Source organism: Nicotiana sylvestris, chromosome 4 (genome assembly GCF_000393655.2).
Source record: "Nicotiana sylvestris chromosome 4, ASM39365v2, whole genome shotgun sequence".
Taxonomy (NCBI): Eukaryota; Viridiplantae; Streptophyta; class Magnoliopsida; order Solanales; family Solanaceae; genus Nicotiana; species Nicotiana sylvestris.
In genome coordinates this window covers 47,543,382-47,570,047 of record NC_091060.1, presented here as the reverse complement: position 1 = coordinate 47,570,047, position 26,666 = coordinate 47,543,382, and the positions used below count along the sequence as shown (strand labels likewise).

Here is a 26,666-nt window from a genome sequence, read left to right as displayed (position 1 = left end):
ATTCCTGCTTTCCCATCTTACTAGCTATACCAAAAAAGTAAAAGATGTCATTTCATCACCATTTTCTTTAATTCTTTTTCTTTTCCTAATTAGCAAATTGTTTTCCTTTTTTTGTAGGTAATCATAGAGTTCAACCAAAAGTAAAGATGGTAGCAGTCAGTAAATTCATTTTACCTTCCCAAAATAACATTTATGTCAATAAATATATGTATTGGTGAGGTGATAATAGAAATGAAGCAAATCGGTGAGGTGATTATTCGATTTGAATGGTATTGATGAGATATTTATTAAGGAAAGTGGAACTAGAATCGAATTTAGGTCTAGAGGAAATTAAAATTTTAACTAGAAAATCCCCACAGACGGCGCCAAATTGTTTGACCAAAAAAAGTATGAGACTTTTTTGTTAATCTAATTAAAGAAGAGGATGGAGGGTAAATCCTAGTTAAGGATAATTTATTTTAGATCCGAGATGAATAATATGAATAGAAAAATATAGTTGAGTATAAATATTGGCAGTGATTATGCTAGATTTAATAGTATAAAGAGAGATGCATTAAATAACATTAAATAGCAATAAAATGTAAATAAAGGAAAAGATTCACCCAATCTTGAGTGAGGCGGATCCTCTTTTATTTGATAAAGATGAATGATAGACAAATACAAGAACGTTAGGACCCTTTTTGGATCTGATGAAGGTATAGGATCACAGATCCTCTAATCTCTTTAGAGAAGTGTGTTTACAATTTTCTAGAGAGAGAGAGGGAGAGAGCCCCCTTTGGGAAGTCCTCTCTTCCTATTTATAAGGGGTATCCATAGAAAATCCTAAAAAAAGTATAATTAGAGGGAATATTCCTTTGAGGATTCCAAAGCAAACTAGTTGTTTCATCACTGTCCGACCTCGGCCTTATTGATGATTGTTCGACCTCGACCTTATTGATGATTGTCCAACCTCAGCCTGTCAAACCTCGGCCTCATTGATGACTGTCCGACCTCGGCCTGCCCGACCTCGATCTTATAGATGACTGTCCGACCTCGACCTGCCCGATCTCAGCCTATTTTCTCTGCGTGCCGAATTTCTCTGATCTGATTTTGACTCATACAGTTTCGAGTGTCTTTTTAATGTTAAAAGTATCAAAACTTGTGGGGAAAAATTATTTCAGTTTACAAATTACTTGGGTCATCATTGCTTATAACAGGAAAAAAAATATCAATTTTAAACAAAAATATCAATTTTTAAAATAAACTAATGCAAAGATACCAGTAGGCAGTAACATTTGGTGGTGCTCGACCTTTCGGCACAGATTTAGCATCGCCTCATGAACCTATTATACTACGGGAAAATAACTTTAATTTAGTAAAAAGGTTGAAAGTAAATGACAAAAAAAACTGGAAAATAATGGACAGAATACCGTATTTTGAATGTGCAGGTATACATTCATGTAAATCGGACATTAATTGGTTTCAATTTTTTATTTTTTAAGAAGTTGTCGTATAGCCATCCGTTGCAACTCTTGATTTGCCCTAACAACTATTTGTTATTTTTATGTATTTAAATTATATACTAAGAATGAAAAAAAGGCAAAAAAATTACAAAAAAGATAAATAGTATTCCTTGTTAAAGAGATGCGCCACCTTATTGGCTAACGTCCCTGGATTATATACATGATGGGTTTTTAATGTCTATGTCTTGAGCTTCTTATGTTTTGATGATCTAACAAACTTATTGTTAAGAACCAGATAGAGAACCTGACTCACTTGGTACACATTTCAAATGAACGAAATTCAGTCTGAACTCCAGCAAATGAACTGCTACAAAGAGGAACGCGACAGGGACCTGATCCCTTGGTGTTCTCTGACAGAAGTACAAGTCAACTATACAGCTGGAACGCAACTGTAGAAAGTGACTATTTGCAACTGTACACGCGACAGTGCAGCAGTCACTTCCCATTAGGAAGAAGCATGTACCAAGAATTGACATCACCATTGTGATGTCTTTTGTAGTATAACAACCTGGTGCAAGGCACAAGATATCCACTTGAGCATTTAGTGATATTCTCAAGCAAAAAGTGTTGATCCAGCATTGAAGTCACAAGTGTGTCAAGAACAAGAAGACAACTCCACTAAAGGATCAGTTTCACAATGAGTCTATGTGTATCCGTAGTTGAGTTGTAATCTTGTTATTTGTTCTTCATTATAATTCCTATCTTGCTTTCTTAGAAGCTGTGTTTTAGGAAACCCAAAATCACAAACCTTCTAAGTTTGTGTTGTGACTAGAGTTAGTCATAAGTTAAAGCCTTTGTAACTAGAGAGTGACAAAGTGGCTTGTGGTAAGAGTATCACAAGTTAGTTAAGTTGAAGTCTTTGTAATAAAGCCATTACAAAGTGGCTTGTAATAGCTTGATTACAAGGTAGTGAAGTTAAAAGCCTAAAAGTGTAGGTCGTGCTTTTTGTCCATTTGAGTGGGATTTTTCCACGTAAAAATCTCGTGTCTATTTTACTTACTACTTGATAAGTATTCTAAGTAGAAACTCATAGAGTATCAAGTACTCTAGAGTTTGGTGGACTCATATAAACTAACAATTGGTATCAGAGCGGGTTCTTTCTAAAAGGTTAACACCTAGAAAGGATCTCAATAGATGTTCTACTCAACTTTGAGGAAGGACAATCAACCTATAGACCTCCTAGATTCAATTGTCAGTACTACGGCTGGTGGAAGACTCGTATGCATGATTTTATAATGGCCGAAGACTCAGAACTATGGGACATCATCTTTGATGGTCCACATGTTTCTATGAAAAAGCTTGGAGAAACTGGACTAATGGTTCCGAAAGACAGAAAAAAGTACAGTGATGTTGATAGAAAAGCCGTAGAAAAGAACTATCATGCCAAGAAAATCTTGGTATGTGGTATAGGACCTGATGAGTACAACAGAGTCTCAGCTTGTGATTCTGCCAAAGAAATATGGGAAGCATTGCAAACCGCATATGAAAGAACTACTCAGGTTAAATAGTCTAAGATTGACATGCTCACCACTGAGTACGAGCTATTAAAGATGAAGGATGATGAATCTATACAGGATATGCGTACTAGATTCACATCCATCACAAATGAGCTTCATTCACTTGGAGATGTTATTCCTAGAAACAAGCTTGTAAGGAAAATTATCAGTATTCTACCATGTTCTTGGGAAAGTAAGGTGAATGCCATCACTGAAGCTAAAGATCTACAAACTCTAACTGTGGATGAGCTGATTGGTAATCTGAAGAAATACGAGATGAAAAGAAAGAAAGACAGTGAAAGGAAAGAGCCAAAGAAAGAAAAGAACCTGGTGCTCAGGGCTGAAAACAGTGGCTCAAGTGAAGAAGATAGTGATATGGCATATCTTACTAAAAGGTTTCAAAAGATGGTTCAACGAAATTGTGGTATACTAAAGAGGGGAAGTTCAAGTAAGGCAAGGAACAATGATCTCTGTCACAGGTGCGGAAAGCCAGGGCATTTCATCAAAGAATGTCCACTTCTGAAATAGGAGCAATACAAACAAAACTCTGACAAAGCAGCAAAAAGGAACCCGGTTCCAGACAAACGATTTAGTCGAAAAAGTGCAGCTGACAACATTGTGAGGCAGGCTCTTGATGCTTGGGGAGACTCCTCCAGTGAATCAGAAAGGGAACCAGATGTAGAAAACAGCTCCATGATGGCAGTGGAAACTGAAGCAATGAAATATGACTCATTATTTGCACTGATGTCTCAGTCTGATAATGACAAAGAGGATGAAAATGATGAGGTAAATTTCAGGGAGGTTCAGAGAAATCTGAAATCCTACTCTTCTAAGAAGTTAAGGTCATTAGAAAATGTTATAATTGATGCATATATCCTTATTAATGATAAGGAGATCTTGACCATAAAGCTAGGAGATGCTGAACAATCTAGAGATGATCTGGTGGTGTGTGTAGTGGATCTGAATGAGACCATAGCTAAGCTTGAAAAGGAAAATGAAGTTTTGAATGAAAAAATAAATAGTGTAGAAAATGAGAGAGATGACTTGATTGTAGTGGTTGTTGATTTAAAGGAAACGATAGAAGGCTTTAGCAATGAAAAGCACACTCTAGAAGAGAGAATTGCAGCTACTGAGCAAGAGAGGGATGATTTTTTAGTGATAATCACTGACCTAGAGGAAACCATTGAGGGACTCAAATCAGAACATAAGATTGTAAGTATTGGGAAAGGGAAGGAAGTAGCTAGTGAAACACACATCAAGCTTGAGAAGGAATTAAATGATGTAAAACAACTAGTCTATGTGTTGAACTTTAGAAAAATAGGCAATTTCAAGCTGTAAGGGTTGTAGTATGTCACTGTTCCTAATAACTGGCTTTGTACCCACTGTGGGAACAATGGGCACTTTAAAGAAAATTGCCAGGTCAGGGTTCAATCTGTTCAGCAAAACAAAGTGTTTACTGAAAAAGTGAACACTAAAGGGGGCCAGGTACCACTCGCAAAAATCGCATCTTGCTTGCATGGACTAGAAAAGCTCTTATCTACCCCTTTTTCATAACAAGGGACCCAAACTAGTTTAGGTTCTTAAATCTAACCCATGATTTATATGTGCAGAGAATAGTGAGAGGAAGAGGACTGCAATGGTTCATGAACAGTGGATGCTAAAAGCACATGACTAGAAATACCATAGATTATATCTCACTGAAAGCCCTGCATGAAAGGGAATGTATCCTGTGGAAATAAAATAAAAACAAAGGAGGGTACATTCTCGGTGTTGGAAAAGATGGAAAGTCTCTATCACACTCGATTGAGAGCGTGTGTTATGTGAATTGCCTGAGGTATAGTCTCTTGAGTGTGTCTCAAATCTATGATAAAGGGAGCAAAGTAGAGTTCTTATCAAAAATGTGCACAGTTACCAATCTGGTAACCGGTGAAGTGGCCTTAGTCGCCAAAAGAACAAGAACATCTACTTCGCTGACCTTACATCCCTACAAACTAGTGATATGAGCTACTTGAAGGCAGTTGACAATGATGCAAATCCTTGGCATAAAAGATTGGGACATGCAAGGTTCTCACTTCTAAATGAACTGATTCAGAAGAACCTGGTTCGTAAGCTGCCAAATTCAAGATTCACCTGGACACTATTTGTTAGAGCAAAGGAAGAGACTTTTGAGGTATGTGTGACACTTGTCAGGAAGATCCAAGTAGAGATGGAACTGAAGGAAGCACGTATCAGATCTGACCACGTGATAGAATACGTCAATGCCAAAATTTAATGAGTCTTGTAATGAAAATGGGATCACTCACAATTTCTCAACACCAAGGACTCCACATCTAAATGGTGTTGTTGAAAGGAAGATTAAAACTCTGGAAGACATGGAATGGATAATGCTCATTGACAGGGGAATCGCCAAAAAATTTCTGGGCAGAAGCAATAAACACTGCTTACTACTTGGTGAACTTATGTATGATCAGCCCCCCCCCCCGAAACAAAACCTCCTATGAGTTGCTCAATGGAAGAAAACCAAAGATAACTCATCTGAGAACCTTTGGATACAAACGCTACTTTCTCAACAACGGGAAGGACCACCTTGAGAAGTTTGATGCAAAAAGCGATGAAGGAATCCTTCTAGGATACTCCCTTCAAATCAAAGCCCACAAAGTCTACAACAAAAGGGTACACTGTGTGAAAGAAAATGTTCTTGTGCTATTCAACGAGACACCCTCCTCTAACAAAGGAGGAAATAGTGATGATCAAGATAATGAACTACTTTTGGTCCCTAGGAAATATCAAATTGATATTTCACGAGGAAGGATGATATGATGAGTCAGATGAAGGAGACAGGTGAAGACAATGCAACATCCTCTTCCACTGCTTAAGAGGAACCTAGTACTTTAATTACTACCGCTAAAACTGATGAAACAGTTGGAAATGCAGTGCAAGGTACTCCACAAGTAGCAGAACAAGGAGTGTAGGGAAATCCACTTAATTTACCCAGTTCCTCCACTAACCAAATTTCAATCCCCATTTGGAAACACAAAAGCTCTCATTCACTCGATAACATAATTTAAGCTTCATCCCCCTTTATTCTGGATTTAGACAAGATCAAAAGGCGAAAATTCCCTAGCCCTTTATGTATTTCTATCCTAGATAGAAACCAAAAATCAAATCCCAAGGAATCTCACTTGAAGGCTACAAAAAGAATTTTGAGATACCTTAAGGGAACACAGGACCTGGTCCTGTATTACCTCCAGGTGTCAGTCTTAATCTCATTAGGTATGCTGATGCTAACCATGCAGGTTATCTTGTGGACAGGAAAAGCACTTTTGGAATGACTCACTTTCTATGATCATGTCTCATCTCTTGGGGCACAAGGAAGCAAAACTCAGTGGCTTTTCAACAGCTGAAGCAGAATATGTAGCGGCAGCAACCTGTTGTGCTCAACTCCTATAGATTAAGCAGCAACTGGAGGATTTTGGGGTATTTACTAATTGTATGCCTCTTCTATGTGAGAACACCGGTGCACTCAACTTGGCCAAGAATCCAGTTCAACACAAAAGGGTCAAGCACATTAATGTGAGGCATTATTTTCTGAGGGACAATGTGGAGAAAGCGTGGATCTGTATGAAGTTCTGCAGCACAGAATACCAAATTCCAGATATCTTCACCAAAGCCTTGATTAGGGAACGTTTTGAAAGAAACAGGGTGAAGCTGGGGTTATTGAAGCCTAATTGAGAACCTAATTCTCCATCAGTTGGCTATGAAAATCACCTTCAGGTAAAATTAGCTAAAGTGTTTTCTGGCCAAGCCTAACTCACATTGATACTGTTGCAGGTAAACTCACATGACAATCATAGAAGCTAAAGGTACAATAATGAACTACAAAAGAAGAGCTGCTAAAATCTTTTTTTAAAACAATTGTTCGGGCATCAGGTTCTTGTACCACAGATTAGTAGAAATGTGTTGTTTTGCATGCTTTCTCAAAAAAGGTTAACAAAATTAATTTAATTGCCACATCATCCGACTTTTCAAAGTCTGCATGTCATGTCTTTCAAATCCCTTCATCTCCTTTACACGGCAACGTTTTCCCACAAACCTGTCACCATTTTCAAGACTCTTTAAACCCCGTTTCTCTCTCTTCTCATCATTAGCCCTTCTTCCCATAAAACTCTCTCTCACCCCCACAGCAAGTCATGAACCTTCATATCTTTTTGTATCTTTGTGATCTTCTCTTCATTTCTGTCTCACTTTAATTACCTACCAAATACTCCTATAATGGCAATCGAACAATCGCTTCCTTCTCCCACCATTAACACCACTCCCACTTCCCTAACTTAAAGTCATCTCCAGAAATTTACTCTTCCACTCTTTCCAATGCTATTGTTACCCACACATGTTTCCTCCTCACTTCCTATAGTTTTTCCTTTTCTGTCAAACCCTGTCTCTCTTCCATGTATTGGAAACCCCATGTCTCCTCATTCCTCTGATCTTATCAAAGAACACTTAGGAGGTGTTACCTCTCAGGTGTTAGAGGTCTCTGAGGATAATCCTAAGCAGTATCTGAACTCTTCCATTTTGGACTTAGTGGCTTTCATAGAATCACCAGAAAAGGAAGCAGCGCATAACATCATGGCTATCGCTGCTGAGAGTCTGATGAATGAAGGAGCATATCTCTTGTCTGAGTATCAGGAGAAAAAAACTCCATTTCTAGGCGATGAAAGAACCATAGTACTCTTCGAGTCTTTAAACCATGAAACTGTCCCAGGAAAACCTGCTGGAGTACCTGATTCTCTTCCAGATAAACTCACTCCGAAACCTCTTGATTATCCTAATCCCTTAGAATCCTCTTCCAAGTCACCCACTATCAGGTTGTAGCAGAAAGAGGGCTATGAGTCTACCTTGCAGAAAAGTAAGAGGAGTGTCAAGACAAGGAAGAAGAGGTTAATAAAACAAGGAGAATTTGTGACTGACAGAAGTATTCCAGTGGATGAGGTTGATAAATATGCTCTAAAGGAACTCAGTTCCTTAGTACAACGATCTATAAAAATCCATAAGTCTATGGATGGAGCTTCCGATGAAGCTATTAAAAAACAAAGTGGAACATCCATGATGGGTAGCAGTAAGTCTAAGATGAGTATAGTTGAGCAAGCTATGTCGGAAGGAGATACTGTGCGGCTTGCAAGTTGGAAAGGGAAGTCTGTTGAAGGATCTAGAAAACGAAAATGGGAAACTGTAGGGGAACCCGGTTCTCTGAAGACCATACCTAGTGACAGCGGTCTTTGGCAGGAGAGATTGAGAACTTAGAAAGTCTTGTGGGGTCGTACGTTTGACCTGGAAATTTCAGAGATGGCTGGTATGAGGCAAATTCTGGAGATAGTGGACTTTCAGCAATGGGAGCACTTGTTTCAGGAGAACATGCCTATGGTGTACGAAGATGCGGTGCAAAATTTCTACGCATCTCTCTTCACTGTTGAGGGAGATCACATCTGTGTGCTAGTAAATAGAGTAGACATTGTACTTGACGCTTCAGCATTGGGGAAGGTTCTCCAGATTCCATGTGAAGGAATGTCCTCAGTCAAAGGTATATGTGGTGCCAACTTTAGGAGAGCTATCATGAAAGAGCAAGCTATTCAGCAAGGGAACAGGTGCATAAGAAGGTACTACTTCCTGAGTATCAGCTTCTCTTTAAGCTAGTTAATAAGGTACTTTACCTTATTCTGAGAGGGGCTCAGAATGCATACTAGAAACTCAGCTCAGTCAAGCGGTTAAAGGACCCGGTTCCGTTAATGAAGAAGTTGTCCGCCTCACAAAGGAAAATGATAAGCTTCGCGCAAAACTGCTTGAAGAGCAGCTATTTGCAAATGCCCAACTGGACCTGGTTCTCAAAACCCTTGCTGCTTCTCTCTCTTAGTCTTCCTCTTCTAGTGCCTCTTAGATACCCCCTAGTGACCAGTGTCTTCTGTTATGATGTTTTGTAGCTGCTATTTCTATTTTTATTTGTCTTTTTGCTGATGGCATGCTGGATTTCACTATTACTGCTCCTGTTTTGCTCAGTCCATTGTTAATATCAATGAAACAGCTCCTCTTTTTGCATGTACAATGTTGTTTTCCTTTGGATTCCTTTTTCTATCATATTGTATGCACATATGTGGCATGAGTTGGCTGTGTTAGACTTCTTTATGATGTTTGTCTGCTTGTGTATTTTTAATGATGCCAAAAGGGGGGAAGATATAGATAGTGTATGCACTGTGATAGTAGTGCTTGTGCAAAATTGATGCAAAAATAAGGGATCTGATTAATAAGGAATCAAAGTCAGGGGGAACTTGTGAAGTTCCTGGTACCTCATCGCTCTAAACAAATACTATCAATACCTAAGTTTGCCATCATCAAAAGGGGGGAAATTGATGGGTTTTCAATGTCTTTGCCCTATGCTTCTTATGTTTTGATGATCTAACAAACTTATTGTTAAGAACCGGATAGAGAACCTGACTCACTTGGTACACATTTCAAATGAATGAAGTTCAGTCTAAACTTCAGCAAATGAACTGCTATAAAGAGGAACACGACAGGGACCTGATCCCTTGGTGTTCTCTGACAGAAGTACAAGTCAACTATACAACTGGAACGCAATTGCACACGCAACAGTGCAACAGACAGTGCGGTAGTCACTTCCCATTGTGAAGAAGCTTGTACCAAGAATTGACATCACCATTGTGATGTCTTTTGTAGTATAATAACCTGGTGCAAGGCACAAGATATCCACTTGAGCATTTAGTGATATTCTCTCAAGCAAAAAGTGTTGATCCAGCATTGAAGTCACAAGTGTGTCAAGAACAAGAAGACAACTCCACTAAAGGATCAGTTTCACAATGAGTCTATGTGTATCCATAATTGAGTTGTAATCTTGTTATTTGTTCTTCATTGTAATTCTTATCTTGCTTTCTTAGAAGCTGTGTTTTAGGAAACCCAAAATCACAAACCTTCTAAGTTTGTGTTGTGACTAGAGTTAGTCATAAGTTAAAGCCTTTGTAACTAGAGAGTGGCAAAGTGGCTTGTGGTAAGACCGAACCTGAAATGTCGTATTTTTTTACACAAAATACGTTTGTACAGTTAAAAAAAATTACATTTCTACATAATCCTTCGTCTTCCCCAACTCCACGACAGACTCCAATTTTAAAAAAACCCAACCCCACCACTGCTGCCCCCCCCCCCCCCCCCGCGATTAAAAAAAATTCTTGGGCCCCACCCGTCACACAAAAGTGAATAGCGTAGGTCCCACATACAACCCAAACTTTGGATTCCTTCTTTCGGAGTCAAAATTTCGAATTTCCGATATTTCAAAAAACTTAAATCGAGGTATTTCGATTTAGTTTATGTCGAATCTCGTAGAGCATATGCATATTTGTTTTGTTGAATGTGTTTCCACGTTGATTTGTGTTATGTTTGCGATTAAATTTGTATGTTATTTTTACCCGGATTGAATTATTAGCCTTGGGACAAAAAATAGTTAAAACTTGATAAATAATTTTTATTGTTAATGAAATTGTTCACAAATATCTTTTACTGTTTTATATGTAATTTTGTGAATGTTATGTTCATATGTTTGTTGTTTTTATTTAGTTTAGATTATTTATTTGCTTAAAGAATAGTGGCCTTTTAGCGTAGTAAAATATAGAGCTTTTTAGCGTAGTAAAATATAGAGCCTTCTAGCGTAGTAAAATATAGAGTCTTTTAGCGTAGTAAAATTAATTATCCAATTACACTTTACAAAATTAATTATTTAATTTATAAAATAAACTTACAAAACTAACAAATTAATATATGTTGTCAAATTAACTCAAATATCGAGCCTAGAACCCATAGATAATTACTCTGCTCAATTATTAAATTAATTATTTTATTTATAAAACGAACAAAATTCTAAAAATGTTGAAATTGACACACATAATAATTAATGGTAGCTTGGTGCTACTGGGCCTGAAATATCGAGCCTGGAACCCATAGATAATTACTCTGCCCAATTTTAAAATTAATTATTTTATTTATAAAATTAACAAAATTCTAAAAATGTTGAAATTGACACACATAATAATTAAGGATAGCTTGGTGCTACTGGGCCTCAAATATCGGACCTGGAACCCATACATAATTACTCTGTCCAATTATAAAATTAATTATTTAATTTATTATAACACAAACACGCGTTTTATGTATTTGAATTATTGTTATGTCAGTTATCCGCAGAACACTTATTGGTGGGTCCAAAAATTAGTGTAAAATATAGTATAATACGACGTTCAGTGTAAAACGTAGAATTATAATACGATTTACACTAAAAAATAAATATTCTCTGCAGTCCTGCAGAACTCTTATTATTGGTGGGCCCAATTTTATAGGGAAACGCAGTATAATACTGTGTTTTCCTAAAACATAGTATTATATTGTGTTTCCCTTAAAAATAACTTTTTAAGACTGCGTTTTACATTAACGGAAAGTTTTCCGTTAATGTAAAATGCAGTATAATACTGCGTTTTAGTTAGAAATGTAACTTTTTTTTAAACTGTATAAAGGTATTTTATGCCCAAAAGGCATCATTTCAGTTTCGGACTCGTATCACAACTTAGTTAAGTTGAAATCTTTGTAATAGAGTCATTACAAAGTGGCTTGTAATAGTGTGATTACAAGTTAGTGAAGTTAAACCCTACAAGTATAGGTCGTGGTTTTTGTCCCCTTGAGTGGGATTTTTCCACGTAAAAATCCCGTGTCTATTTTACTTACTGCTTCATAAGTATTCTCAGTGGAAACTCATAGAGGATCAAGTACTCTATAGTTTGGTGGACTCATATAAACTAACAATACCTATATAGATTAAGGTTTTGTGGCTTTTTATCTTGGCATTTGGTAGTAAAAAACATTTGGAAGTTTCTCTAGATGGAGCATATGAAGATTAAAAGAAAATTTTCAGATCTTACTTGTCAAAAGTTCCATGTGGAGAATAAGAAATATGCTTAAAAACTGACTGGAGGGATGGACACTTATATGGTGGCAAATGGGATAAAATTCATAAATAACCACTTTTCAGTCTTCTAATTGAAAAATAGTCGTTGTCATAGTTTTAAATTCCATTGGTATAGTTCCATGACAATATCCTGAACTCTCACTTGTGAAATTTGAAACTCCATGACCATTGTTATTTTTCAACTACGGGCTGCAAAGTGGCTAACCCACACTATTACAAGTTTACAACTAGCTAGCAAATGAATGGCCGATTTATTTAAACTGTCCAAAATTTACTTGGGCTAAATGAGCAAGTACGATGGATAAAACTATGGATCACAACCGAGTCTTCCCAAATTGACCTACCTGCAAAGTAGTAACATGACTGACATCACAGGGATAGAAGGTCAAGTTTGGGCACGCTCGTGGGTTGAATTTGGGCTGTTATTTTATGGGTTACTTTAGGGGCAAGTGCACAGATAATCATTCTCATGAATGCTATTTAGGAATTAGTCCGTACTAAATTTGTCCTGAAATTTTAAATTAAAAATCGTAACTTCAGGACAAATCAGGATATTTTTATCCTGAAAATTTGAACTGAAAAATTAAAATCCCGAACGCACTAGTTAATTCTTAAATACATCCCTTTAAAGTAACTACATGGTGTCATTTCTACTTACTTTGGCCAATGCCTACGTTAACGTGAAAATAGCATGGGCTGGCCAGTTTTCGGATGAGTAATAGAAAAATAACCATTGTTTGCAAAATTTTTGAAAAATAGAAACTATTTTATACAGAGATAAAATCTAGAACAAAATACCCTACTTGAAATACGGAAAGTTCCAGCATAATATGCTGGATTTTGGAGCTCCTACGTATAATCTTCCAGCATATTATGCTGGAACTTTAGCATAATAAAATTCCAGCACATTATGCTGGAATCTCATATGTGAAAAATTCGAATTCCAACATGTTATGCTGGAATTTTTTCAAAATTTAAGTGTGTTTCTGTTCAGATTTTATTTTTACATGAAGGCTAAATTTCGATTACTTTTGAAATTGTGGTTATTTTTCAATTACCAGTTGTAAATTAAATTATTTCTAATTTTTTTCCCTAGGTTAACCTATAAGTAAATCATTGGGATAGCCCCTATTAGTCATAATTTTAAAATTTATCGAAATTTAGCCCCTTTTTTATTCGGACATATAATTTGAAAAAAAATACCCCTAGATAAAATCCGAAAACATTCAATATGGCTTAAAACTCTGCAAAAAATGCATTTGTTCAAAAAAAAAAAAAAATGATTAGATAGTTATCTCAAAGTGCCTGCGGAATTATGAAATGACATGTACTGCATTATTAAACTTTGAATAATAATTCAGGTTTATTCAAAAATGTACAAACTGATGCTACGCCAAGACTTAAATGAATAGCCATCACTCAAGATGCTTCGCCAACTTGCATTGGCACAGGTTTCATATTAAGACAGTCCATCTCATCAACGAGAGTAGATATATAGCATCTGTAATTTTCCAACTGATGATATTATTCCAAATACTCCTACTACTTGGAACTGAACACAGAATTTTTCCTCATTCTTTCTTCTAGTTCCAATTGCTTCGCGACAGAAGTATATATCATACCGCGAATTTTATACCAATATTATATCGAAAAGAAGTACTCCACATAAATTCTTTAGCATTGGTCCTTAAATAATGAAATAAATTAGATGCCTTGTCTAAGCATCTGATGCAGCATCTTTCAAATTGGGCTTCTGATATATGTTGATATTATTATTCCCATTTCACAGGATGACAATGCCTTACTAGTCCGCCTTTTCCCCAACAACAACAACAATATCTTGGGAGGGTAGTGTGTATGCAGGTCTTACCCCTATCCCGAGAGAGCAGAGAGGTTGTTACTAGTTCGCTTTGTCCCCGTGCCAACAACTATATATATAAGTGCTTTGACACAACTAGAAACTCAGAGCCATTAGTACAAAATCTTACTTGTTCTTAACTTTAGTGCAAGGAGAGAATTAATACAGAGAAAAATGGCATCACTCAAAGCTGAGAAACCTGTTGGAACTCAACCATCTGCTCCAGCAAAGAAAGCATCTCCTAAGGCTCCTCCCGCTTCCAAATCGGCCCAGAAAAAGCCTCGTGAGCCTAAGAAGAAGGTCAATTAACATCGCTCACATATCCATATTATCTGTATTTTATCTGTCTAAATTACGTGTTATGTCTCAATTAATACTCTACTAATATAGGAACACTAAAGGAAGATCCGGAAACAAGAAAATAATAGATGACCTATATTTTTCTAAAACGTCAATTATTTCGAAATAAAGTCAGTAATCAAGATGACTCATATTTGTTACCAGAGTAGCATATAGTTTTTTTTTTATATTTACTTTTCTTTTTGACTGATTTAAATTTGATTCTTTTTTTTTAGGCATCAGGTAGCAAGTCAGCTGCAAAGAACTAAGAAGAAGGACGAGTAATTATAAGAGTATGATGAAGAATATATATAGCATGCAGATCTGTTACTAATCATGAAATGCATGGCTGCTGTTTAAACTTATGAGTGATATAGTTATTAAACCACTGGCTTGTACTTTCTTCTCTTTGGTTTCCTATTAATGGAATAATCTCATACCCGTATTTGTATTCTTTCCCTTGCCTACTCGTACATACTCCGTCCATATCAATTTATGTGACACACTTTCCTTATTAGTCCGTTTCAAAAAGAACTTGAAACAATTAATCAAATCATCAAGTCTAACTGATCAAAACATCAGAAATAATAACTACATTTCAAAGGTCTAACAGCTAGCTCTTGTTCTTCTCATTTGCATGTTGCAATGATCTAAAGAGAAAACGGAACGATTCATCTAAAAGAATAGCGATAACTAAAAAGGGCTCACACGACAAGCCAACTTCAGCATGAATTCAGGAACAAGGCGTTTTCTTGGAGGTGCATTTGCTTTGATGGTTTCAGAGCCTTCGCCATGAATAATCGAAGTTAAATCTTCTAACATATCATCTATGCCGCCTCTCATTGGATCCTACAGAAGGGAAAAGATTAACTGCTGCAACTATTGAACTACAGCACCATAGGCAAATGCATTTATCACAAAATTTAGGTGAAACTATAAAAATACTTGGCAATGGGCACAAACAAAGCAAAGATAGCATCTAATTTAAGGGCATTTATCGGTCCATTACACGTGCATGAAATTTTGTCCCTGAAGAAACAAAGAGGGGCATTGATAAGAATAAGCCAATAATCACCTGAAGAAACAAATCTGTATGTCTTTCCTTCTAATAAGATGCATTCAGCTTTGATACCCAGAGCTCTTAGAGTGTCGACAAAACTTTTGCTGGAATAAGAAAAACTTGTTAGCAATCTGCATAAAATGTTCAGATATTCATTTTAGAGTATATGAATACAATAAATATACTAATGTACTGACAATATCTGCAAATAATTAGAACACAAAATTGCAAAAAAGAAGTCCTGATCCATTCCTGCTAGCACCCTCAGCAAACATGTTACAAATACTCTATTTTCACGTTTGGCGATGTTTTCATCAGCATCAAGAATTAAGACTTCGTTTTGTAAATCTCAGTTATGTTAATAAGTAAAAGTAAGCTGAAGATAAACAATTCAATCGCTATTAAGTATTAAGTGTAATATAGTAAAATGGTAACTGCAGCAGCTGTGATGTTAACAATAATTAAAGTAAAAAGTTGCATAAGGGAGGTTCAAACCTGGAGTCACAAGGAATGGAATAGTCTGCAGTTCCATGAAAAGGATAGTAGGAGGAAGGAGAGAAACAACATTCCTAATATTTGGATCTTGTATCATTACTTCGGGCGAATATCGTCCCAGACCTTGATCCCCTTCCATTATGCTGTATACGTGCCAAGAAAATGCATCAGTAAGCCATATAATTGTTAAATGAAAGCAGTAAAGTCAAACCTCTCTATAATAACCTCGTTTGTTCCGATATTTTTTGGCTGCTATAGTGAAGTGTTGTCATAGAGGACATATATTATGACAATATAACATAAAAATCGGTTCCGAGAAAAACTGGCTTTCATAGTGAATGAATGTTATATAGGGATACTGTTATAGAAAGGTCTGACTATAGTTGTACTACCATAAGACTGAATAAATACCTTAGAAAAATTGAACGGTATAGACCTCGACTATGGAAGTGATCCACTAGGTTAAACAGATTATACCTGTCCACAAGTGTTGAAAAAGAAATTTTAGTAGTTCTATGACCTTAAGAAAGAATTGTTCAAGACTAGGGTCATGTAGCATTAATGGGAACTTGAACAAGAACTCAGCCGCCGGATAAACCAAAATAAGCCTTTATTTGAGAGACACTCCAAGAATCTCTCTCTTTCTCGGCAGCTTGCTTGATTGCCTGCTCCAAAAGAGCACAAGCAACAAAATGTGCACCAGCGGATTGTCCCATTAAGTAAATTCTACAAGTAGATCACAAAAAAACTAAAACATTGAATGAAAGTAAATAATAAATAATTCATGAGAAAATGGAAGTGGAAAGAGAACTTGATTATACCTGCTAGGATCACCACCATAGTTAGCTATGTTGTTACAAACGAAAGATATTCCTTGAGAAACATCCTTAACCATATCACTAATAGTTCCTTGAGGGAAATTTCTGAGAACAGTTAACGCGCTACAGTTAGAAGTAAGAAGATGACTTGATGGATGGAAGTGAAAGTGAAGCATGTATTTACTCATATAATATATGAAAAAATTACAGATATTGAAAATGTATTTGAAGCACGTATTCACTCATATAATATATGAAAAATTACAAATACTGTATATACTTTGAATTGAAAATGCATTTGGGACCTTTTGACAATCAAACAATCTCCTGTTTGAGTGCAATAAGCTCAGAAAAGTGCACGTAAACATAAAACTGGAAACAATTATGCAGTGTTCCCTGTTGTTTTTGTATTTCAGATAACATGTGTATCATGTAGTCAACAATTCCCCTCTTTTCATGTCTAAACTACAATTCCTTAGCTCCCATATGTGTATGAAACAGTGAACATCTTATTCCTTATTTGATACAACAAAAATATTCACTATGCATAAAGCAAATTAAGAGAGAAGACATTAAGTCGCCAATTAGTAACACTTTACTTAGCTCAGATGAAACAGAGATCACCTGTAGTCAATGCATTCCACTATAATGTCTCTTTCAGACAACTGTTGACCTAGAAGAGAACCCCAGGCTTTGTTACTGTGAACCAAAAGAGAAAGCACAAATAAGAACACTATTCAAGTTATTCATAGCATTTAAGGACAATGAAGAAAGCACAAATAAGAACACTGTTCAAGTTATTCATAGCATTTAAGGACAATGAAGCAATCGGCTTAATTACACACTTAATGATCCAGGCTCCACCTGTTACAAATGCAACAACCGGCTTTGGCCCATTGTTGTTTTTCGGTAGGTATAGATCAATCCTGCAACATGGGATGTTCGCTAGTTATAAATGCATGAAGACAAATACAAGCAGTGCATAGCCAATAAAAATGCACGAGTGTTAAAATCGATAATGTACCTATTTCTTGGTTGATCACCATAAACAATGTCTCGACGTACTTGACTGGAAGAAAAATAGTGATATCCGACTGCAATAGATAAAGTCATGACTTATTACTGATATTATATTCTAAACATCCAGAAATCTGAAAGAAGACTGATGCCAAAAAGATGATTAGGTCCATTTTGATATCATTAGAAATATGGAGTGAGGTGTTTCGAACAGCAACATATTCTTAAATGTTCCGGACCTTGAATAAAACCGGGTATAAGTAGGAAAACATAACATCCAAGGGCAAGAAACATGGTGATCCATCTGTAGCCTACCCTGAATAAAGATAGAGGACCAGAATTGATTTAGAAACTTTACATATACTCGGTGATAATATCAAGATTTGTGGGGAAAATATCTGCAGGGAAATTCTTGATTTATGCTTTTGTTCAAAGTTCATCTTTTGCTTAATTGTGAGAAACCAACACAGCAAATAGCCTTTCCATTCTATATCTAGAGTGCAATATCAAAACAAATATTCCAATCACAAGAAAACTGCTTATACGGATATGCACAGCTAAAAAGTCTACGAACAAACAAAAGAGGTTCCTGACCAAAACTGTTGCCTTCTCTCATTTCACTCTCATTTATATTCCTCAAATATCCAAAATACATAAACTAACTGGGAAAGGAGAAATGACAGACTTACATTTCTATTCATTAATTTGATAGGCTCTTTCCTAGACAGAGGGAACACAATGACACAAGAAGCTAAGTTCAAACTCTTTACATGTTCAAGAAAACAAAACAATGCATACACCCATAGAAACAAATTCAACTGAGCAACAAAACAACAAAATAAGAGCAAAAGGAAGAAAAGATTACCCTAGATACCGCAACAGGTTAAGAGAAATAAAGGGTATGGTCTCAATTTTGGAATCATCATCAAATGTACAAGGATCAAGAACAATTGTGGAAGGCATATTGGGCTGTGATGTGAGTAACATTGTGTCAGCAATAGATGAGCTTGTTGGGATCATCGTTGATGAGGGTGTAAAGGGGTTAGAAATAGGAAGAAGACTCTGTGATTGCATTGAGGGAAAAAAAAACAATGTTATCTGAAGAAATCAAGATTGAGTATAGAAATGGTTGTTTGATGAGCTGAAATGAGTTGTTTTTTTTTTTTGTTGTGTACGTGACTGTTAAGACGTTAGTTGAGTATATTGGGAATGATGAAAAAGTAGTTCTTTCTCTTAGCCATTGTGCTAATTGCATTCAGCAAAGTATAACTGATTTCATGTGCAGAACAAAAAAAGATGGTAATATGAGTTGGGTTTTGTGTTGGTTTGTTGCGTACGTGACTGTTAAGTTGGTTGAGTAGAGCATTGGCAGAGATGGACGTAGAATACTTGGTACTTTCAACGTGTAACATAAATTTATATGCAAACATATATTATAATTCCGTAAAATTTAAATTCAGGACATGTCCCTCTTTTTTTTTGGGTTTTCCACCGGATGTCCGCTACCCACATTGGGGCCCGACTAAATTCGGATTCACACCGGGAAGTCCCACATTGGGGATAAAGGGCTCTCTAACAAAGGTGACTCCATACCCAGGGGCTCGAACTCGAGATCTTTAGTTAATGATGAAGGAGTATTTACCACTCCATCACAACCCTTGTTGATATTCAGAACATGTTTCTGAACATTGGGAATGGTGAAAGATTGCTGCAGAAGACGAAGAAAATAGAAAGATCAAGATTCTCTTAATTTTTTCCATTGAAAATTTGTTTGTTTCTTTTTAGCTGAATTTTGCAAATTGCATGTCCAATCTTGAGAGATACTCTTTGAGTTCCGGGGAAAGAAAGATATGCTCGAAAAAGAAATGGTGGGGGCAGGGGAACATGGAACATGCCACATGTACTGTTTTGATACGTGTTTGGCTTGCTTAGACCTGTTGGTTGTTTTTACTTTCCTTCTAAGGTTTTACTATCATGCGGAGAATTCTTAGCCGAATGATAATAATAGTCTTTTTGGGCAAGCTCCGAAAATTAGCTTATTTTGAAAATTATTTTTTTTAAAATTATATTTTTCAAAAGTACTTTTGGTGAAAAGTAATTTGTATTTGATTAATTAATTTAAAAAGAGCAGTAATTAGCGTTTGACCAAGTTTTTAAAAACTGCTTCTAAGTGTATTTTTTTCAAAAGTGTTTTACAAAAAAATACTTTTGGAGAGAAACTATTTTTTTTTTGCTTTTCCAAAACTGCTTCTGTTTTACTCAAAAGTATTTTTTCCCCTCTAAAAGCTTGGCCAAACACTTCAACTTTGAAAAAAAAGTGTTTTTGGCTTGGAGAAGCTTGGCCAAACAGACTATAAATCTCATGTGGTGCTAAATTTGCAACCAAGAAAAAAAGATTTGGAAATAAATTCTAAAATTTGTTAACTTATATGTTAGATTAGGAAAGATGTGGCAGGATAGCTTGATCAAAGGTCTCAGGTTCAAGTTATGCGTATTTAAAATTGTACATATTTAATTATTTTTTTTAACACAGATACATGATTAGAGCAAAAATTATTGGGTTTCATCGAACCTATGTTCGAGCTTCTAGCTTTATCCTGCTCGTGTGAATAGAGAAATTCTTGATAGCGAGAGTTTTCCGACGAAAATTTATATTAGTTGGTTAGTGGATGTCGGATACTAAAATGTTAAAACCAAAAATGTAAAAAGGTCAAGGACTACAATATACATGCATTGCATGTACGTTGATAAAGAATTTTGAGTTAGTTGAGATTGGTAGTTATTCGGGTTCAAGGAACCTAAAAGTAGGATTATTAGCATATGAAGGAATTCAGAATTTTGGCTTACAAAGAACAATCCAAATTGAGCATATATGGAAGTAAAGTTGTAAAGGAAAGTGAGCATTTCTTGAATACAAAGTAGTAAATGAACTTGAATATTATATTATATAAAGAAAAGGAGAGGTAATAACAAGAGCTATTGAATTGTGTCCTTGTTGGTCTATAAATAACAAGACCACTAATGAGTAGATGCGCTAATTTTCTTTCAAAAAAAATGAAGCCAATTTGAAAACTTAGAAATATGAGGACTATGGAATTCTTCAATCTTATATTATTAGTACCAAACTAGGTAGTATAGGAGATTTTTACGCAAATATCTAGCCGAATTCAATAACCTTTTTTAGTCAATATATATAGATTATATACAATTATATTATATATGAATGATACATATATTATATATTTACTGACTATTTTTAGTTTAATCGATTGAGTGAGAGGCTATTTAGGTTAATCTCATTCTTAATTAATTAATCAAAATAGCCGCCCACCTATTCACCTAAACTAAAAATAACCGGCAAATGTATAATATGTATAATTGTGTATAATTAATATATAATCTTTATATACCAACTATAGTGAATCTGACCGGCTATTTGTGTAAAGATCCCAAACAAATAATTCCCGTGATTCTATGTTGTTTCTACCCATCATTTCCCATAATTTTACATCTTATGAATCTTATATGGGCTAGAGAATCCACCATCTCCTTCGGCTGTAACCAAGAAACAGAATAGAGAAAGATTACAAAATCTGCATCTCTTTCTTTTTCGGAGTTCTGTATGTGCTTTAATATGGAATCACTGACACCAAGTGACAACACATAATAGGAATTGGTCAATTTTTTGCCTTAAATTGTATTTGGCAAAAGAAGCCCGAAAAAATTTGGCATTCGATAGTCATTTCCCACAAAAACACTTCAAATACTAATTGTTCCATGAATATATCTATTTTCCGTTGTTATATTCAGGTACTCTCTTTTTCTTTTTCTTTACAAGTATTTAATATGCTTCAATTTCTCCTTTGATTGATAATCACTCCCTGAAATTCTTGCGGTTTTTGAGGATCTATATTACGTAGCTTTGATGAGGTCTTTTTTCTTAGGGCATCTCCAAGGCTAGCACCATTTTTTGCACCAAATTTCACACCAAAATGGTGTAACACCAAATTTACTCCAATCATTACACCATTTTTTACACCAAATCTTCTCTTTCTTCTATATTATATTATTATCGTCTATTTACTTTTCATTTTTTATTTCCTTCAAACTAATACTATCTTTTTTCTTTTTTCCATATTCATTATATATAATTCCATTCACCACTTATATAATCATTTATTACAAAATGATATCGTAAGTATTTTTTTAGTTACTTGATTATACTATATTTATATATATTTGCTTATTGTTTATCTTACTTTTACTTAAATACTGCAGATTGCACAAGCAAAAACTTTACTTATGCAACACCCGAACTTTAAAAAAGGCTTTAAATGAGATCATGTGTGGGATATGATGAAAGATTTTGAGAAGTTTAGCGATGTTGAACTTGGAAGAACAAACGCAAGAAAGCATGGCTCTACTTATGCATCATCGGAGTCTGAGGCTCCTACTCCATCTTCACCGTTGGTAGCGTCGGGCAATTTATCATCATTTTCACTAAATTTAAATGAGGATGTTGTAGGTGAGGCCACATCATCACAACGACCTATTGGGGTAAAGAAAGCAAAATTGAAGAGAAAAGTTGATGAAGATTACATGAAAATGATGCAATCGAAAAATAGTCGGATTGTTGAGGCGATGGAAAAGTCAAGTAACTCAAGAAATAAAGCTTACAAAAAGAATACAAAGAAGAAAATAAAATTTTATTGACGAACGTGAATTCCATTGACGATCCAAATTTTCGTGAATTTTTGCGACAAGAACAAAAACGAATAATCGATAAAAGAATTCAACAATTTCAACAACTACAACCACAACAATCTTCTACCCCGTTCTCTCAGTATTTTGGTAATTTTGGTACACCTGGAAATAACATAGGGGATTAATAAACTTATGTTTTATGTTTTTAATGTAGTTTCAATTTTAATGTATCCTCCTTTTATGTACTTTAATTATAATGTATTTTTATTTTATGTATTGTTAATTTTCTTTTTTAAATTTTAGTTTTCACTTTTCAATTTTAGCAACATTAGATATCTTACATTTGTATTTTTTATTTTTAAATAATGGTTATATTTTTTTTTACAATTATAATAATAATAAAATTAACTTATAATTTTATATAAATACAATATATACAAAAATTAATATATCAAAAAATAGGATATAAATTAAAATTATAAAGTTCTTAATATAAAAATTAATTATATACACAATATATGATAAATTAAAAGTTCACAAAATAAAAAGATTGAATAAAATAATATTAAACCAAATTTAGAGTGATGAATAGTGTTGCACCAAATTTGGTGCAACACTATTCATACTCTATAATAGTGCAAGAATTAGTGTTGCATTAGAGCTAAAAAATATCATTTCTTGCACCAAATTTGGATTTGGTGCAAGAAATAGAGTAGCCTTGGAGATGGTCTTAGAAAATTGGTGTAGTACTTTTTATTAAATATTATTTTTGGATTAGCTGATGTATGTACAGTTTGTTTCTTTATTTATTTTTATTTTTGAAGTAAGAGGGATAAATTGGTGTATTATTTTTCTTTAAAAAATTTGTTTCTTTTTGTCTAATAAAATTGTGATACACAATGTTTGTGATATATATTTTGAGATCCACATTATTATTGTATTATACAGCGTGATATACAAATAATGCAATTATTAATGTGTTATACATTAGTAAATATACATTATTATTGTATTATACACTATGATATACAAACTATATTTATATTTATTTTTTTATAATTTTAGTGCTTGTGAGGAAAAAAACCAGAAAAAATAATTTATAAACATTTTTTGTGATACACATACTAAAAAATTGGTGTAGTTGTTTATTTAAATAATTTGTTTCTTTTTATTTAATAAAATTGTGATATACATTTCAGATGCACAGTATTATTGTGTTCTACACTGTGATATACAAACTATATTAATATTTTTATTTTATTTTTAGTGCTTACGCAAAATAAAAAAATCCAGAAATACTAATTCTGATATACAATTTTGTGATATACAAACTAAAAATTGTTGTAGTATTTTTCTTTAAAAAAATTGTTTCTTTTTGTTTAATAAAATTGTGATATACATTTTCAGATACAAATTATTATTGTATTATACACTATGACATAAAAACTATATTTATAATTTTTTTTATATTTTTAGTGTTTGTGAGAAATAAAAAACCAGATAAACCAATTGTGATACACAAACTAAAAAACTAGTGAAGTAGTTTTCTTTAAAAAAGTTGTTTCTTTTTGTTTAATAAAATTGTGATATGCAATTTTTGTGTTATATACTTTTAGATACACATTATTATTGTATTATATGTCGTGATATATAAATAATTCTATTATTATTATTATTATGTTATATATTTTGAGATACACATTATTATTGTGTTATACACTGTGATGTACAAACTATGTTTATAATTTTTTTTTATAATTTTAGTGCTTGTGAGAAATAAATAAAAAACCAAAAATAATAATTGCGATATACAAACTAAAAAATTGGTGTATTTTTCTTTAAAAAAATTGTTTGTTTTTGTTTATTAAAATTGAAATATACATTTTTCAGATACATATTATTATTGTGTTATATACTGTGATATACAAACTATATTTATAATTTTTATATTTTTAGTTCTTGTGAGAAATAAGCTAGAAAACATAATTGTGATACACAACTTTTGTGATATAGAAACTAAAAAATTGATGTAGTATTTTTCTTTTAAAAAGTTGTTTCTTTTTGTTTAATAAAATTGTGATATGCAGTTTCTGCGTTATATATTTTCAGATACACCTTATTATTATTATTATTATTATTATATTATATACTGTGAAATACAAATAATACAATTTTTATTATGTTATATATTTTGAGGTCACATTATTATTGTATTATGCACTGTAATATACAAACTATATTTTATAGTTTTTTATATTTTTAAAAGAAACTTTCAGAAACCACTATGTTTTAGTGGTTATTAGCTAGTTGTAGCTATCATTTACTATATTACTTCCTATAGCTATGTTTTTAGGGTTTTTAGAGTGTATTTGATGTATTTAAGCTACTGTATTATGAATACAGTAGCATTTCTAGGCGTGAAACAGGGAATTACAGCTAGACAGATTTTTGTATTCGACTGTATTCGCAGCGTGAAACAGGGGATTATAGCTAGACAGATTATTATATTAGAGTGTATTCACGATATGTATTTGTGAATACAGTAACATAAATAGCGCAATTCATGGTCTATTCAGCTGTTTTTAAACGGAAAGTGAATCAATTAACATAATAGACCCCTAATATAACTCAACTAACTCAATTATAATACACAAAATTTGTATTTCCAGTTATAAAAAAGATTCTTAACCGAAAAACACCCCAAAAATATAGCAATCTTCAGAGAAAATATGCTGAATATTTTTCCTAGTCGATAAATACAACAAAAATAGAGCAATTTGAATACATATATACACAAAATATATTAATTAAAAAAATATATGAATACATTCATGGAATACAACGAGACAATGAATACAATGAAATACATGGAATACGACGAGATACATTGAAATACAATGATAAAAAAGATAATGAATACAGTGAAATACATGGAAATAAAGCGAGATACATTGAAATACATTGAAATATATTAATAGAAAATTCAAGTTGCTCAGCTCCAAACTCTGTCGTCTTTGTTCAAGAACAATTCTAATGTCATCTCAGCGTATGGAAATAACAATTCCCTCGGAATAGGAACCTCAATTTTCACTTTCTTCTTATCTACCACATCGTCCTCGCCGCCAACGATTTTCCTCGGAACAGGAACCTGAATTTTCAGTTTGTTTCCATCGATAACCGGTAAAACGACGTTGTTTTGATCGCCGGCGATTTTCAACGGAGGAATGGAATCAACTGGAGTTTTCATCATCATAAACTTCAAAACTTTGCAGTTCAAATCCATGAAAAGTGCTGAGATTCGAAACTGTAAAAACATAAATATCTTTGAGAAGCTTTGTAAAAGTAAGATGAAGGTGGAAGATGAGAGAGAGAGAGAGAGAGGGGGGGAGAGAGGGAGAGAGGGAGAGGGAGAATAGATATGGGGTAGGGGATACAAGAAATTTGAAGGGATAAGAAAAATTTAAGTGGAGAGAGAAAAATAATAAAAAGCTTATTTTATGGCATAAGGGTTAAGAGGTGACCATAAATAGATATTTGGCTATAAAAATCTCATGATCCGGATTTTCCACCCTCGGGAGTCGTAATGGAGCCTACTCGTGAAAGCTAGGCAAGTCGAGTGTTATAAATTCATTACCCTTTTTATTAAACATTTTCGACAATTTAAAATAATAAGTGATTAAACAGCGAAATAAATTAAATAACCGGAAATGCGGAAGAAGAAAACTTAATAATTCAACCAAACACTGATACATAATTTGAAGTACAATACTACCCAGAATTTGGTGTCAAAAGTCACGGACTGTCTAAGAATACTACAAATATGGTCTGAATGAAATACATAAGTCTGTCTCTAAATAAGTAAAAATAGAAAGAGAAAAGATAGGAGGAGACGTCAAGGCCCGCGGATGCCTGCAGGACTACCTTGGGTCGCCTGAATGGACTGAAGACAGCACCCGCATTGCGGTCAAAAGCTCTGGTATCAGTATCTGCATACAGTGCAGAGTGTAGTATCAGCACAACCGATCTCATGTGCTGGTAAGTGCCTAGCCTAACCTCGGCGAAGTAGTGACGAGGAGGACCAGACTACCAAATATACATGTGCAGTTAAATCATATACAGCAGAAATAAAAGCAGATAATTACAGCTAAAGTTGGGCAGGGGATACATGTTGCGGGGAGTAACAGATAACAACAGAATAACAGTAGAAAAATGTAAGGAATGCCATAAATCAATTATCAGCAAAAGATAAGGAAATAAGGAAAACAAGTACACATGTAACACCGTTACAGGCATGCAACTCGATCCCATTTCATATAGTACCGTTGCAGGCGTACAACCAGCTCCCATTTTACATATTACTG

General features: G+C 34.3%; 1 protein-coding gene, 1 long non-coding RNA gene and 1 pseudogene across 2 annotated transcripts; 2 read left to right on the top strand and 1 right to left on the bottom strand.

The window, feature by feature from the left end:
* Window positions 1-3,052: 3,052 nt before the first annotated feature.
* On the top strand, window positions 3,053-4,659 carry LOC138889510 (E3 ubiquitin-protein ligase BRE1-like). The gene is made up of 4 exons (XM_070172825.1): window positions 3,053-3,451; window positions 3,527-4,279; window positions 4,418-4,483; window positions 4,609-4,659. The coding sequence occupies exons 1-4, from the start codon at window positions 3,053-3,055 to the stop codon at window positions 4,657-4,659; spliced, it is 1,269 nt and encodes a 422-aa protein (XP_070028926.1).
* Window positions 4,660-13,802: 9,143 nt separating this feature from the next.
* On the top strand, window positions 13,803-14,665 carry LOC104212561 (uncharacterized). Its single transcript, XR_707382.2, has 2 exons — window positions 13,803-14,172; window positions 14,448-14,665. It is a non-coding gene; the product is annotated as an uncharacterized lncRNA (long non-coding RNA).
* Window positions 14,666-14,812: 147 nt separating this feature from the next.
* LOC104212560 (probable isoprenylcysteine alpha-carbonyl methylesterase ICMEL1) lies at window positions 14,813-18,759 on the bottom strand (annotated as a pseudogene).
* Window positions 18,760-26,666: the final 7,907 nt, after the last annotated feature.